Source organism: Coturnix japonica, chromosome 20, assembly GCF_001577835.2.
Source record: "Coturnix japonica isolate 7356 chromosome 20, Coturnix japonica 2.1, whole genome shotgun sequence".
Taxonomy (NCBI): Eukaryota; Metazoa; Chordata; class Aves; order Galliformes; family Phasianidae; genus Coturnix; species Coturnix japonica.
The window spans coordinates 12,062,920-12,079,948 of record NC_029535.1 but is presented as its reverse complement, the minus strand read 5'-3'; the positions used below and the strand labels follow the sequence as shown (position 1 = coordinate 12,079,948).

The 17,029-nt window shown below is 44.2% G+C and overlaps 1 protein-coding gene and 1 long non-coding RNA gene across 10 annotated transcripts in view; one reads left to right on the top strand and one right to left on the bottom strand.

Annotated features, from left to right (window-relative positions):
* Positions 1-16: 16 nt before the first annotated feature.
* On the top strand, positions 17-12,783 carry LOC107323102. 4 transcript variants are annotated; one of them, XR_001559154.2, is made up of 3 exons: positions 17-161; positions 9,459-9,523; positions 10,732-12,783. It is a non-coding gene; the product is annotated as an uncharacterized LOC107323102 (long non-coding RNA). The 4 variants fall into 4 exon arrangements; XR_004309425.1 differs by lacking the exon at positions 10,732-12,783 and adding an exon at positions 9,639-10,027 and having other exon boundaries at positions 22-161; XR_004309423.1 differs by lacking the exon at positions 10,732-12,783 and having other exon boundaries at positions 9,459-10,027.
* ADNP (activity dependent neuroprotector homeobox) overlaps positions 12,176-17,029 on the bottom strand; it is a 22,286-nt gene continuing 17,432 nt past the window's right edge. For all 6 annotated transcript variants that reach the window (XM_015881855.2, XM_015881860.2, XM_015881857.2 and 3 more), the window contains one exon: positions 12,176-16,377. In XM_015881855.2, coding sequence (XP_015737341.1) covers positions 13,246-16,377 — 3,132 coding nt within the window. In that variant the 3' untranslated portion in view covers positions 12,176-13,245. The remainder of the gene's footprint in view (positions 16,378-17,029) is intronic.

Genomic DNA, 17,029 nt, shown 5'->3' with positions numbered 1-17,029 from the left:
GCTGCTCGTGGCCCCGCCCCCAGCTCGTGCCGTTCCCGCCGTTGGCCGCCAGGTGTCGCGCGCGTCCCGCTGAGGGCGGCGGTGCCGGGCGGGGCGGGCTCCGTGTGGGGACGGCGGCCGAGGAGCCTCGTGTCCGGGCGGTGTGTGCGCAGCGCGAGCAGGTGGGTGCTGACAGCGGCCCGGGCTGACGGCGGGTCCGGTACCGGCGGGGCGGGGCTCGGCCGCCTCCGGCTCTGCCCGTTTGTGCCCGTTTGTTTCTGCCCGTGTCGCTCAGCGCGTTTGTCTGGGTCGGATCCGGAGGCGGCGGAACGTTCGTGTGTCCGGGCGCTGGATTGATGCGCCGCTCCGTGAGCGCGGGTGGCCGCGGCTGCAGCTCCGCTGTCGGTGCTGTCGGTGCTGTATCTCCGCTGTGTGTCGGTGCCGTATCTCCGCTGTGTGTCGGTGCCGTATCTCCCTCTACCGCTGTGTGTCGGTGCCGTATCTACCGCTGTGTGTCGGTGCGCGTATCTGCCGCTTGTTCGTCCGTCGCGCCCGTATCTCCGCTGTGTGTCGGTGCCGTATCTCCGCTGTGTGTCGGTGCCGTATCTCCGCTGTGTGTCGGTGCCGTATCTCCGCTGTCTGTCGGTGCGGTGCCGGTGAGGCGCTGCCCGGCGTCATTCGCGGCCCTCTGGCGCTGCGGGTCCGTCGGGCTCCGGTCTGTCCGTGATGCGGGTCGGGCCGGCTCCGATCGGTTCCGATCCATCACCTCGGGGCGATGCGGGGCCGGTCGCGGCTCGGGGGGGGGGTGTTACCCCCTTCGTTTTGCCGTTAGAATATCGGTGTGTTTCATGTTCGTCTCTAAGGAAACAAATAACGGGAAAACTTCTCCTCAGCCGCCCCGTGCGCAGCGCTGTCCCCATCCTGCCCCTTTACATCATCGCTCCCTCGGCTTTATCTCCCGTGTCCGTGCTCTGCAATAAATACATCGCACCAAATCCATCGCTCCACTCCCACACTTGGCAGTTCGGCTCTGTTTGCCGGCAGCAACACCTCGATATCCGCCTCATTGCGGTGCTTAGACAGCGACAGCTCCTGTCTTACACCGGGATTCAGAGCTGCTCGGTCAGTCCTCTGTGCAGCTCTAGTGTGCAGGAACAAGGATTGCTACAGAGCTATTGACGGCCATAGAAATGAACGGCACTGCCAAGTGAACTGCTCAGGGAGAAGTTTCATGGCAGCACCGTGTCAGCTGCCTGGGTTCTATTGGTGTTACCAGGTTCCACTCAAACTGATGTTAAATAAGAAACAAGGAATGCTGCCAATTAACAACAGCAGGCTCCTCGTGTGCTGTTCCATGGCAGATGATTGTAACGGGGAGCCCTGCCTTACTTTGGCTTTTATCATCGTGCAATTAGCAGTAATGGTTGTCTCTAGCATAGAATAACTGGTTTGTTACATTTGGTTAACAGTTGTCACAAATGAAACTATGATAATAATGAATGAAAAACAAAGTATTTGCATAGTCCAGGAGAAGATTTTGCTACATGAAGGTTTTCCAGACCGTGGTGTATTATCCTGCCTCGAATCTGTCCTGTAAACGGGCAGCAGGCTGCATATCCCTTTGTGTCCGTGTAATGAACTGACTTAAACAACTGAGCTGAGCTGATCTGATTGGACAAAGAAATGAATGGTTGGTTTTCATTTTCAGCTCAGGATACTTCTCTGATTCGTTCTGCTGAGAACAGGACAGTGAACTTCGCAGCTAATGCAGTTTTTTGTTTCTTTCGTGCATTCTCTATTAGATTATTGGAATTTATCTTCGTTTTACAGCCCCTCAGTCTGTGACAGCTGCTGCTAACCGGTCGTTTCAAGGCTGTACGCTTTATATCGGTTTTGAATAATCCAGCCCTGCTGGTAGCAGGTGGCTGAAGACTTCTCGGAGCTCGGTGAGACACGATGCCCATTAACGGGCTGTGAGCTGTGGTCACTAGGCAGACACAGAACCTGCAGCTGCTCTCCATCCCTCTATGCACACACAGATCAGCTCAGTGCTGCTCCTGAGCGTTGCGGAGATTTGGGGCCATTCCTGCTGCTCAGAACCCAGCCGGGGCTCATCGCTGCATCCCAGCAAACAGCTTTATGTCCTCAGCCGCGCTGCGTCTTACACACGTGTGTGTTCATCCCTGTCACAACTTCCACGTGCTCAAGCAGTTCTTGTTGCCTTTCTTTGTGACGCAGTTCGTCTCTAGTTCTGGAATCGCTGCGTTGTGATGCAGCGTCCGCAGCTGGGACCATCAGTGCTGTAAGCAGGAAAGGCACACGGATTGCACGGCCCATGGAATGGTGCAGCTGCGTTATCCTTATCCGTGTGAGCTCAGCTGGTGGTGAGGAAACTGCTGGGCGAAGGGCTTCTGTAGGGCGAGCTGTGCTGGGGGAGTGTTGGGTGTGTGCTGAGGGTGGGGGCTTTGTGTGCTCACATCGTCAGTGTGAATTACTTCATAATAACAGCCATAGAACTTGGCGGCCATCTTGGCGGCCATCTTGGCGGCTCGGGCAGCGCTGCGGACGGTCCCGGCCGCCAGCAGGGGGCGCTGCGGAGCTCACGGCGCTGCGGGGCGGGGCGTGATGGAGCGGGGGGCGGCGGGGTCGTGTCCGCTGTGACGGGGCCGGTAGCACCGGCTGGTTCCGCTGCTGTCGGTGCGTGTGGCCTGTGGCAGGAGCTGCGTCCTGCCGTGCTATGTTTTGTAGCTTCAGCTAAGTCTTTAATTGAGTCTTTAATTACCCCTTAATCCCTTTTTTCCCATCAATCTGTCATTGCTGGCTCCGATATGTGGAAGATGGTTGGTTTGTTCTCAGGGGCCCAGGGCGCTTTTTACCTGCTCTGAGCTGGTTTCTGTTGCCAGCTGCTTCCACAGAGAATATCAGCCTCGTTTCTGTGCGCTTCATTACAACATCCCACCACAACCCGCTGAGGGTCATTATCTGCTATGCGGATCATCGGCCGTATCTGGAGCATCAAAGCGCTGCCGTAGGTGTGCTGGTTCTTTGCCTTTCTATTCAGTATCTGCAGTGTCAGGTTCCTTTCAGCAGCATCCCATGTAGCGTCCAGGAATCTGGATTTTGATGTTAATAACAAAGTTGTTTTGTTTTGCTTTACTCAAAGCAGGAGTTTCTGTGAAACCATATATAACTGTAATGGTTTAAGTCTTACATCCAGCGCTGACACACCCAGGTTGCTGATGACAGCATCATCAACACACACGTTTTGCTGGTGCCTTTCAGTGTTTGTTATTTCCTGAATGACGGAAGCTGCTCTGACTGTGATGCCCTCACCGTATTTAGCAGCATGTTGGTGTTGGTGTCAGCTGAGGGCAAATTTGCCTCTAGGAAAAATATAATTAAAACGTGATTAGATAAATTGTGTAATGCCCCAAATCGCTTCTGACTGACTCAGGAGTGAGAGGAACTGAGTGTCTGTGGCATTAATTCCAGGCTGGCATCTCTTTAGCCTCAGGCTCTACTATGAGTTCATGTCCTCTGGTGGTGTTTGTAACTGAAGGGGGACAGTGCAACTGACTCTCTCAGCCAGTCCTCATTAAATGCAATGCAATTTTGCTTTCAAAGCAATGTTGGCATTTATCAAAATGCTTCATGTTGTATGGATGTGTACAGCATGGGGACAGAGGTGAAGGGCAGGAAACAGAAGTAAGGCAATTTAGAGCAAAAGTAGGAGCCAATTGAAACCCATCTGATTTTCAGAATTGAATACCTCAGTGTAAGAAATAACACACTTGACAATTGAACTGCACTGCAGTGTGTGCTTACATTGGATCTCAGGACAGAGAAAGAAAATTAAAACTAAGCCATTACTTACCCCCAAAGTATGATAAACAACAGAGAGCTCCTTACTCATTTTTTTCCTCCTTCTAATACAGAGAGGGGAATTACGCCCTTCCTGACCCCTCACCCCATTCCCATAATACAGTGATGGGGCATCAGAATTTGGGATATGAAGAAAGCCATAGTCTTTGTTCTAGGCTGCAGGTCGCCCTTGACGGATGCAGCAGAATTTTGTTGAGAGGTTTTATTGTCGTCAGACGAAGCTAATACTTGATTGACTGGAAATCAGCTGCTCTCAGGAGCATTATCATCTGTAATGGCAGTAACCTGAAAGCACAAGATTAAATAGGTAATTTAAGCAGTAGATAGTGTTTTAATTAGAACTTTAAATTTAAATGCTTAGCATTCATAGGGATTTTAAAAGGAGAAATGAAGGTATACTCTCAGGAGCAGAAAAGGGAGAAGCTGCCGTGTAAAGGTCAAATAGGATGAGAATCATGAGAATCTGCTGGGTTGTAGTTTTGAAGTTGCCACTGATGCATTTTGTGCAGTTCAGCTTTAGACCATGACCTGTGGTTCTTCTGATGGCTGTAAACGTCCGTACTCTCCCTCTGAGTATGTGCCCCTTGTTACTTACATCAGCAGTAGCGTATTCTGAAATCTTGTTAAACCTTCTTTGACTCCTGGTGCCTGTCTAGGACAATGCTGAAGCTCAGCACAGGTGCTTTTAATTTTCATGAGTGGTTTTCCCTCTCTCCACAGGCATTTACAGTTGCACACCACGTTTCCTTCCTAGAAGAGGAAGTGCCTGAAGCAGAGATGAGCCACGGTGTCTTTTTAATGCAATATGCAACTGCCCCACCTTTAAAACATGAGTATTTTGAAAACTGCTTTCAGCAGATGAGGAGGAGCTGTTAAATACCCCTGGATACAAACATAAATTACAGATATGACTGTGCATGTCTGCCAGGTTATGAGAATATAACTCTTCCTGAGGGAACAAAACTGAGGACATAACTTTCTCCTGTGAAGTTTGCAGCTCTGTGGAAGAAAAGCATTTCTCCCATAAAGCTTGAACCCTGCATGAGAGAAACTGTGATATCAAATCTTTTGTCCAAAGATTTTGTCTGTGCTCCGGCTGAATGGGGTTCAGCAATCCTGGAGAATGGGCAGGAAATCTGCTTTAGAAAATTGGAGAATGTGGATTTTTAGGTGAAAAATCTTCCCTCGTATCTTTTGCAGTGGAACAAACCCCAATGTCAGTAACTCTGCCGTATTTTTTGTCACACATCTTTTGATAACTGGTGTTTGTTTAAAACCAGAACTGTTCCTTCTAGCTAATATCACTAGCTGATAATCGTAAGAACTCAGACCTGAGCCTGAGAAGTGTAAGAGAACAGAGGGCTGGCTGCTGCTTCTGAAAGTCTGTTCCATGGTGCAAAGAATCAGTTGCCTTTTGAAAGTAACGGAGCCAATTCCTGCTGTACAATTTCAGTAGAGATGAAGTGAATGAAAAGAACCATCAGGAAAAGCTTCATTTTCCAGAAGGCCGCCTACATCAGCGCTCTCATCCACTTTGTGACATAGAAACTGCTTTTAAACTATAATTATATTTCACTGACAAAAGCTTCTGGCTACGTATGTAAAGAGCTATAAAATATTGCCTTTCTTTAAGTTGGCTCAATCTGTGCCGGAAAATAGAAACCAACATCTGGGTGTAAGAAGCTCCTCCAGACGTTAGTTCCAGTCTCTCTGTTCACAGTGTTGAGCTTTCAGTATATTCTGCAGTGTGATGTCCTGGCTTTGATATTTGCCCTTGAATGGCAGGAAAAAATCTTGTTTCAGAAACGTTTTACAAAGCAGAGATGTGCAGAGTTAAAGTGAATTAGTTATGGAAAAGATATTGGCTGGTGCTGGAGAAGTAAGTGGCAGATCCTTCTCCACCCTGTTTTTTTCTTGGCTGCTGCTGAAGGAATGCAGCAAGCAGTGACTTTATGGATTTGAGGATTTGCATGTTACACATTGCAGCTCTGCAGCGGCTCATGGTCTTGGGACAATACAGGATATTCATGTCAGATTGTCTTTGTATTTGCCTTTCTGTCTTCCAAATGCAGCTCTGTGCCGTTATATCAATTGTTAACACTTCACCCTGCACTCATTGCGTTCCTTGCATGATGCCCTCAGGCATCGCAGCCGTGTGCTGTGGAAGGTGCAGCTGAGTCACTTCTCTGAGTTTCTCCCCCAGCATCCCGCTGTCTTTGTTACACATGTGCCATTTATACCCTCCTGTTAATACAAATGAAATGTTTGGCAACATGTTAAAGCCGTTCTCTTCTGCTAAACAAAGAATGGCCGTGTTCCCCCTTCCTGCATTTCTGAGCTGATACCGTTTTCCAGCTTAAGCTCTACCAGCTGCAGTTTAAACACCAGCTGAGATGCAGAAACACACAGTGACTGTGTGATGTAAGGGTTAAATATCTCGAATGTATTTTAATCCACTGAGAAATGATGTTCCTGCCAGCCATAGTTGTGGTGAGCTTGCTGAGAACTTTGTTGTAGCGTATTTCTGTGCCTTATTATCTCTGCAGCATGGTATGCTCCGCTTCGCTCTGTAGCTGTATATTTCTGTAATCGTGTTTCTTCAGAGCAGTGGCTGCAGAAATCAAACTCTGTGTGACCAAAGGAAATTTTTGTCTTTATTTTTTTTTGTGAAGGTAAAATGGTTCTGGGGACTGGAACCAGGAAGTGGATGACATGGATATTTAGCCAGAAGTCAAGAGTTAAGTTTCGTGCACTGACTTTAACATTATAACTGGGGGTGTTTGTGCACAGCTGCTGTGCAGTGACAGTTGTGAAGAGGTTTTTCCAGTTCCCATCTCATGAGCCATCACCGCTCATAATTCTCTCCCCAATACGTTCTGCAGAGGGGCCTGCTTTGGAATTTGCTCACCTAGATCAGACAACAGCCATTGTCCTGCTGCTGCTCAGTGGTGCTAATGGCAGGTGCTGTGCACTGGGGCACCCACGGGGTGTTTTGCTTACAAGCACCCATTTAAAGCATGGCAGCTTTAAAAAGGCACAAATGCAGACCTGTTACCTGTTTTCTTTTGCTCGGCAGTAGCTAATCAGAACCTCGTATGTAGCTTCAGAAATGTTTATTCCTTGATTACCTCATGTCATAGGAAATTCCTTCTTGCTCACATAACTGAAATATTTGATGCTCTTCAGGAGCATTATTAGGAATATTGCATCCTTTACCCTGGGTGTCAGATGAAATGCCATTTTGACCAAAACAAAAGCAACGCTTACCATCATGTCTTAGAATCCTCTCAGTCACAGGCCTGACTTTCAGGGTAAGATGTTGCTTGCCTTCAGTTTTCAAGGCAGTAAGGAGTTGGGACTTCTTTAAAGTTGAATTCTAATCCTCACTGAAGAATTGCACATTTCACACGTGGGGAGATATTCATCTGCAGTTTCCATCCTGTTCTGAGTGGGCCATTTTCTGTGGCTGGCAGGAGGTTCTGTCTGTGTAATGGTTGTGTTGCATAAAGGTGCTTTGCTGTGCGGGATCCTCTAGGAGCCGCGGTGGTGACTCTTTCCTTCCACCACACATGCGCACACACATTGGTTCCTTATGCACTCCCAGCATATTTCCCTTCCCCCAGCTCTCTTACTGTTTCTCCCTGAGGCCAATTTCTTGCTGTCTGGAGTAGCCAACATGCACAGGCATTTTGTTTTTGCTTTATCTTTAAAATTTCCAGGCATAGATAGAAAAAGCAATAACGTAAAAGACGATTTTACTTATTTTTTGTCTCTGAGTAGGATGTGTATGTGTGTGTCTAAAAGAAACTAAAAAATGATCCCGTAGTTCATGGCTGAGTGAGGCCAAGTTTCTCCTGTTTCTGTTTTTTTTGGTGCCTTTACTCAGCAGTCACTTTTTTTTTCTTGTGGTATAAAATGCAGCACGAGCAGATGGTGCAGTAACACATGGGATGCAGCGCCTGCTTGGAGCTGCTGTAGCAGCGCTCTGGGTTTGTCGGTGGCGTGCAGCTGGTTGAGGAGTGTTTACAAGTTAATGAATTTGTTCCACCTGAAATACTTGATGGTATGTGCTGAGGTTCAGCAGTGAAGGGATCCTTTAGGAGCCATCAAGGAAAGCCTGAGGTTTCTAGACACTGACCTTGTGGGTTTTTGCATTTTTGCCATGGTTCTGAAGCTGAAAAAAGGCAGAAGCAGCAATAGCTGGACTCTGAGGCCTGAGGTTACCAGGTTTCAGCTACCTGAGAGATGCTGTTGGTAATCGTGTGCCTGGCCAAGGCTTGGGCTCCTGCTGCGTGGAGCTTATTCATAGAAATAAGCCTTGTTAACCCATGCATTTTATTGGGCTTTATGGATGTGTGACATCATTGGCAGCCAATCAGGAAGTGCTTCAGGGCAGAGTTTAAAAGCTATTTCATAATGTATTTATATTCAGTGCAGATTTCCTGTAGCCTCAGCGTTCATTTTGTCGCAGTCCATGTGTCAATATGGCTTGGAAAGAGAAAGTATGAAATGACACACTTGCCTTTGGGTGCTGGTGTTTTTTCTCGCAGCTGGATGGTGCGAGGCTGTGGCTGGTACATCATAAAGCAGTTAGTATGGAAATTATTTTCTCCCAGCATCAGTTGTGCTGCACACTCATCTTGGTCATTTCTGTGTGCTCCTCGCTGAGCTGCTCCTACTGAAACAGCCAGACCTGCAAATATTTCCCGTGTGTGTGTGTGTGCCATCAAGGTGCTGGGTCTGGAGCTCGTGATCAGTGAAGAGTCTGGGACAGCTGAGTTTGTTCAGCCTGAAGAAAAACTGTGATCTGGAAGTAACATTTTTAAACTGAAAACCTTTAATTTTATGGAGAGGTTCATAATTTGCCCTTGAGGGTGAGATTTTAGCAAAGTTTTTAGGTTGGAACTGTACTACTGAAATATTTGATCTGCTCAGTACAGGATTAATCAATTATTTGATTTCTTTAAAGCCCCAGAAGCAAAACCAAATCCCTTTCTATATTTCTTCTTTAGTCGTCTCTTCTGGCATTGCTCACTAATTTACATTTTTCTGTGCTTTAAAATTAATTTCCCCTGTGTTCTACCCTATTTTTAACTGTTCAGTATTAATCCTGCTAAGGTGATTGCTGAGCTGAACCTGGAGAATCAGATGCAAAAGCAAATGTTACCTTGTATAATAACTCCTAATACAAGATGTTGTTTTTATCCCCCCGTATCTCTTGACCATACAGTCAATAATACATGCAGATATTGGTGGCTGAGAAGCTTTTTGTGTGTGTGTGTATAGAGTAGCTCATTCTGCTGGATTAAAGCTGCACTATCACAATTCTGACCCGGTCACTCGATGTCACCTGTATTTTGGAGTATTGTTTTCACCATTACCCTCTAGTTCACATGAAATGCAACTGATATTGTGAAAGGAGTTTAAACAAGTTTGCACCATAAGTGGGCACCATGGGGATGGGTTGATGGTTGGACTTGATGGATCTCTGAGGTCTCTTCCAACCATAACAGTCCTGTAACTGTGTGTTGATTTGGAAGTTACTTCATCTTAAGCTGCAGGAAATAATATCTACATTTGTCCTGTTTCTGTTTCAGACCACGAGCAGCACTTCAAGATCTGCCAAAACTACCCAACCGAAGACTTTTTCCCTATGAACAATGTAGGTACCAAGTATCAAAATCATGAATTCTTTTCTCTTTTATAAAAGGCTGAGTTTGTTCTTACGGTTCATACTTTATCTGTATTCATAATTAGAAGCAACTGTGACATTTCAGATCTTTGGTTAGCATCTCTAAAGAGAAGCTGAACCCTTCCAATCATACTGTGGCCATACAGGGGCTGCAACGTTTATTCCATGATTTGATCACAGTAGTTTACGCCATAAACTTACAGAACCAGCAAAGTGAATATATAAAACTTCACATCTGTGTACTTAAAATGATCAGAAGGTGAAAGAATATGGTGGTATTGCATGCTAAAACTGCCAGCCTCACAAACCATCGGGTTACACCACAGAGCATGAAATCAGGGTCTGAATTTAAAAATGCAACAAACCACAAATGGCCAAAGCTTCGAGCGCTCCGAAGCAGGAACGGGGCTTAAAAAGCTGTTGTGTGTAACATACGTTGAATGATATGAATAAACTTTCTGCAGTTGTTATGGACCACTGGATGTGCCATTTTGTAATGACGATTCTGTTTAACCAGAACTTGAAGCAGAATATTCATCTCCCCACCTGTAGCATTTTGCTTTTTTTTTCCCTAGGTGAACAAAACCCAATTATCTGAATAAGGAAAATCATAAAGAGAAGGTTGTGTACTTAGGTTAGGAGATACTCGTCTCCTTTATGTACGTACAGTAGGTCTCACTATGGCAACGAGGGGTTGGTCGGGATGGTAGATTGCTTCGGAGAGATAAAACATTTCAGGCAGTTGCTTTGCAGATAGTACAGCGTGAAGAAATAGAAATAAATGCTCCTGCTGTAAAATGCCACTGAAAAAAACTTGATCTGGAAGATCACACACAAATACAAATATACACACAAAGGGAAGCAGGGAGAAAGAGGGGGGGGGAAAAAGCTGATGGTTAAAATAAAGCTCTATGGCTTTGAGCAACCATGGAGACCGATGCTTTTCCAATGCTGAAATAAATGAACTCAACATTTTCATATTTATTAGTGGAATTGGTGATGAAAGATAAAGTGAATTAAGATACAAAGCAATAGACAGACCTAGTCAGTGTCTGTGCCCTGCAGCGCAGTCTATCTTAATGGATTACTACAAATGAACTTGTGTTACAGAGAGGAAAACTAATTACAAAAGGCACAGAATAGTCACTATACCGACCCATCAGCTTCTTTATTAACAGAAATGAACGGACAGTACAGACACCGTGCTCCTGATAGAAACTGCAGCAAGTTGTGTAGGAACACATCTGGGAGAACTGTACGTGCTGAGGTGGTGCATCTCATCTGCAGGTCAGTGCAAGAAGGGATGGTTCAGTGTTACAGGAATAGCAAACCCTGGGGCATCCACAGAAACATAGTTAGAAGTGTCATATAAAGACGCAAATACTTCTACCATTCTTAGGCCATCCTTGCCAGGCTCAGGTATTTGTCAAAACAAATTACCGGGTCACACTCCCTTAAAGCTTTTGTTGCACAATGGTGTCTTGTATCTAGAAGCAATGTGTACGCTAATCACCCACTTCCTTCTCAGGAGTTAAGCCTTTACATTTCAGACAATGCTTCAGATGAAAAAACACTTCACTTTGCTTCAATTCAGGTAAACTGGCTAAAGGAAATTCTTTAGCTGAGGGCTCTTTCTGTTCTATTCTGGCCAGACCTGGGACACAAACTGCTTGCTCAGAATTGATTTAAGAGGTCGGAGTGAGCTGGCTGCTCTGCAAGCACGAATCAGCTGCAGAACAGAACACACACATAGTTTGGAATTTGGGTTGTTCGTTATACCAGTAGAAAGTAGTGTTTACACTTACCTGAAATGGCTCTGGGTTAAGCCTCCTCACGATCTCTGTGAATTCTGCTGCGTAGTATGTTGAAGAACAGAACCATTTCCTCCTTAATAACATTAATGAAGATTTCACATGTAAATTTAGTCCTTGTAAAGCATCAAAAAGTAAATATTTAGGTATTTTATTAGATGTCTACCGAAGTCAAGCTCATTGCTCTAAGTATAATTTGGTTTTCATCACAACTAGATGTTGTCAGTAAATGTCTCAGTGTTTTGGTTCGATAGCTGAACTGCACACCTGCAGAAATGCAGGACTGATCAGACCAAACCAATCATTCATTTCAACACGTTTTTGTGGGTTTTTCAGTATTTACTTTTTCAACCCCCTGCCATCCCCCTAAGGGCTGTAGCCTGCAAGGCGCGCACACTCCATGTCTAAATGATGTTCCCGTACCTTCCCTATCCCTCGCCCTCAACAGGCAGCATTTCAGAAGCACAGTTCTAAGAAACATTTCAATATGTGCAAGTGATCTTTGTTGGCGTAACTGTAAAGGAATGAAATACACAAGTAAGTGATGGGCTGTTTCTATGGACAAAGATCACTACAACTTTATAAATAAACTACCATTCTAGAATGCTAAATAGTCAAGAGAAATTCAAGGTGAGTTTAGTACAATTTCTCCGTGTCATTGAAGAGATCAGTCTATTCAGTAATAAAATACTGTACATTCGTGCCCCAGCAGCGCTGTGCAGCATCTTTAGGAACCAACCAAACAAAAAATGCCAAGCAAAAAAAACCCACAAAATTTAGCAAGGTGGGACTGCCCGTAATAAAGCAGATATTTACAGTAAGCACAATACAGCAATTTATTTAGATGTTTAAATGAAGAATACAAAGGGAAATAAAGATCACAAAATTATACATACTACAACAGTGTGTCATATATTAGATGGTATAAATGAATGCAACACCTTGTTGGTGTTAACTAAAGATAAAACTAAATATCCAAAACACAGCACTTTTGTTTTAAGTGTGCTGCTTCAACACAATACACTTTTATACAGATCTAAAAGGTGTCAAAATTAGTAGCTGCAAACTTGTTTCTTGCATGTGACTTTTCATCTTTAGCTTAAAAGATTTCAGAAAATGGCTCTGAAATACGTTTGTCATCTGTTGTAATGTCAAGGATATTCAGAACAAGAAAATTCTATAATACAATAAGAGTCCAGATATATTTTTTTAATGGTGCTGGCCTCTGTTTTTGAGATTGTACAAGGTTATGTGCAAAAACTAAGTTTGTCAAAATTCATACTATAGCAGTTTCAAGCTTTTGCTAAGTAAACTAAATACAGCATTTATTACACAGCAGGGCAACACTAAAAAAGAGAAACAAATCTATGATGGGTACACAAGAACAATTTCATAAGCTTCACTTGAATAGGTCTAAAAGACTGTACAAATATACATTTCAACTATTCAGAATGATACATGAAAAAAATCAATTTCCCCATAGTCTACTATACACGCTGAACTGGTAGCTTGTATGTTGGCCCTACACACTACCATGTGAAAAAGGGTAATGTTTAAAAAGACATACAACTGAACATGTACAAGAGTGAAATAAATGTTGAAAATGCAGATAAAATAAACCTCTGCTTTTCTCTGTGTGCATTCTTGAGCCACCAGCTTATCTGTTTTCACATTAAATTACTGTGCTCATCCCAGCAAGTACTCTCAAGCAAGGTCAGCCAACAGCATCCTTAAACAACCACTGGGGTAACACCACTCACCGTGACCTAGCACTTGGAAGGCAGTACCAGTCAGAATTGAAGCTTAGCAGTCATACAGAAATGGAAGTGTGTAGACAGTTGCAGACTGGATCATTTTACTGACACTTCTGAATCGAGGAGCTTATGCTTGCTGACTGCTCAGCTCCACGCCGGATAAGCTGCTGTGCATTGGTTCTGCTACCCCATCAGTCACATTGTCAAAATGATCTCCATCCTCACTGTCAATTGTGCTATTCTGCCATTCCATCTGCTGATTTGACAAGCTCTCCTCAATCTCTGATGCATTTTTCCATTGCGACTGGTCCTTAGCCCAGAACTCTTCTACTTTTCCATAGGAACGATTCTTCCACTTTGACTGCTCTTCATCACTCTCAGATCCACCTCCTTTTGTCTCGGCAGTCGGTTTACTGCTACCAGCATCTTCACTTTGTGAGGATTCATCTGTCCACACTTCTGGCTTTACTTCTGATGTGTTATCTTCAAAATCAGAAACCTGCTGAGAACCAGGTCCACTTTCAGACTGTGAAGCTCCATCTTTCCATTCAGCAGCATCATCTTGATCATCCTGATAACCTTCACTATCTGAAACATCACCAGCCAGTTTTGTCTGCTCTTCGGCAGAAATAATCTCCTCATATTTAGAGCTCTCTTCTTGTTTCTGATCAGACTTTTCTGGAGGTGGTGAAGTATTTTCTTCAATGATCTCCTTGGATATGCCATCCTCTGGGTTCTCTGCTATGCTACCAGGAGACGCTTTCTCACCAATGTCAGAAATATGTGGACCAAACGGACTACTGCTTTCATTGTATTCCTCTTCTATATTCTCATAGCTGTCTGATGAACTTTCATTGTCTTTTTCTATGTTTATTTTTTTATCAACAGTCTTACTAACATTAACTCTGGAATTCTTTTCGTCGTGGTTTTCAAACAACCATTCAGCATCAAAATCCATCTCATGTTTAACTTTGTTCAATTCTTTCATATTGAAACCAAGCAGCACACCAGGTTTGTATTTTTCACAATCTCTAACACATTTTTTCCTTTTGTTGCTGAAGTGGGATGCAATATCAGATTTCCATAGCCACAAACTGGCAGCCAGCTTCTCTATCTCTCTCCTAGTTGGATATGGTTGCTTGTTGAAATATTTTGTGAGAAACGTTTTCCTGGCTTCATAGGAATCATCTTCATGACCCTTGGGGTCCAACGCTAGAACTACCGGTTCCTCAGGCTTCTCCTCAAAGGCAGAGGGGGAGTCGTCATCATCCATTTTCCTTCTCTTCATCAGAGAGAATTCCATGTGTTCATAAGTACGTTTTACAGGCGCTACACCTGCAGACTGACTGAGCCGAGATGACGACGTACCTTTGTCCTGGCCATTCTGAGTCTTCCCAACACCTCTGCAGTGAACAAGGTGCAACGTTATAGTTGAAGCAGTCATGTTACTGGTATACACACCAAGGCAATGAATGCATTTGTAGGTTAGCTTCTTCTCAACTGGATGAACCGTCTGAATAACTTGATGCCTCTCCCGTAGATGATGTGCAAGTGCATCAGAGATGGGTCCTTTTAGGATTGAAAAGCACAGAGGACAGAGAGTTTTCCCCACATCTTTCTTGTAGGGAACTGCTGCTTGTGGAGAACTTTTCACAGGTACATCAGACTTCTCCTGGATTTTCGGCTGTGGTTTTGGAGGAACTGGAGGGGTGTTCTGAGCATGGTAAGCTACAGATTCAGCAGGAGCATCTCTCAGGTTGTAGGTCGTTACAAGAAGGTGTATGTTTGTGAGACTGCCCTGCTGCAGCGTCAAATCAAATGTTAAAGTGGAATCAGTTTTAGGTCCCATTTCTTCATCAATGTGAACCATTCGCATATGAGCAGCCATCTTTTCAACATCATTGAAGGTTGAGCGGCAATACGGACAAGACAAACCATGTATTAACATATGATTAAGCAATGTATCAGTGGGTAAATAGCGATTACAGTATAGACATTTGCTAGTAAAATTGTGTATTTTCATTATATAGTTAGCTACTGCAGGCACCTTTTCGGCCTTGTGCTCCTTTTCAAAGTGGACGCTATACACATTTTCAGGAAACAGCTCATTACAGATTGTACAGATTTTCCACTTTTGTGTGGATGATGTGTTGACAGAAGAAGGACCTGTAGCAGCTACAGGAGATTTTGAGCCAGACTGACCTAACACTCTCGAAGCTGCCTGTGACTGAGATAACGACGTTTGTTTCAACTGAGCTGATGACAAGGAAGTTGAATTGGCAGACTGAAGAGAGTATCTTGCTGAGGCCTGAGATCTCTGTTCACCAAGAGTATAAGGCCTTCCATTTCCACTCGAAAACTTCATTGTTTGAGACTGCTGTGGAATAGAAACTGGTGCATTACCACTTAAGCTCAGCCTTCCCCCTGGCTGACCAACATAACTTGGTGGCACTGATTTGACTCCGTAATTGTTTTGCTGTAAGTGAACATTTGACATCATATTTACTCCTGCAGAATTTAACGTAGGCTTTGGTATAGTGAGTCTGTTCATCATTTGCTGTGATGAAAGAGATCGAACGCTCCCAGGGGAAAGGGGACCCATCCTCTGAGGGAGTCCCATAGGCTTTTTGTCCTGTGGTTTTGGAGCTATTAGCATCAAAGGTTTAGATCTTGGAACCACTACATTAGTGTGACCTATCATCGCTGTCACTTGATACCCTATACGTTCATGGTCTTCAATAACATGCTGTACTAAAGCTTCATATGATTTCGGCATAAAAAGGCATCGTTTGCAGTGAATACTACCCTCCTCCCGGGTACTGGAACTTAATGGAACGGCACCATTGAGTGACTTTTCACCTCCCTTTGCTACGTAAGGAGCAGCTACATGCTGAAAATGTTCCCTGTAAATGTGCTTTCTAACAATTTCATACAGCGGATCTCGGTAAGTGCACTTCTTACAGTAATAAACAGCTTGTTCTACACTGTCAGCCTGCTTAGGTTTAAGGCTATCATGCTTGTTTTTATCTTTAAAAGTGCTGATGCCTCCACTTGGTGTACTGGCATTTGGAGCATGAAATATTTTAATGTGCGTTTCCAAAGTCTTTTTGTCCGCATTGAAAGTACAGTATGGACAATTAAGGAGAATCCGATTTTCAAAGTCTTCGCTATGGACATTCCGGAAGTGGCTTTTGTACGCTGAAAAGAACTTCGAGGAAAATGGACATGCACTGCAGCAAAAGGGCTTTGTCCGGTAGTCCTTAAAACAAAGAACACAGCACAAACTGAGTATGGAAAAGCAGGTTTTGGAAAAAGACTACCCCTGAACTTCTCTGAACAACCCAAGTCTCGAGACCCACTGCAACAACCTCAAACCTTTACACCAATTTATTCTCTGCAATTCCTGGCCTACAGATGAAGCCCCATGTTTACCATCCAAACACACACAAGATGATGACAGACAATTTAAAAGGTCCCTCAAGAGTCTGGCCGTACCCTCAGCATTCAAGGATAAAACATAAATATTTCTTCCACCAGCCAACAGAAGCTGCATTCCCTGCAGCTAAGCATGCAAACGTTCACTATTATCTCATTATATTGGAAAACAAAAGCATGACCGCTGGTGTAGAATGAGACTGCATCCAGAAGACAGGAGTTATTTCCCTTTGCTAATCCCAAACATTCATACAGATAGCTAACACTTCACATCCATTCTGTTTAAAAGTCTTAATCAGTAACAAACTCTAAGAATGCTCTTCTAAAGTTTGTATTGAGACTTTCACCTTCTCACTGTCCTGTAAATGCTGGTATTAGTCTATGATGGTAGAGGCTACTCCAATCCATACCCTGATACACTGTCTTAACACATTTAATTAGTAAACTCAAATTACTGTAATAGAAACATTCCCTCC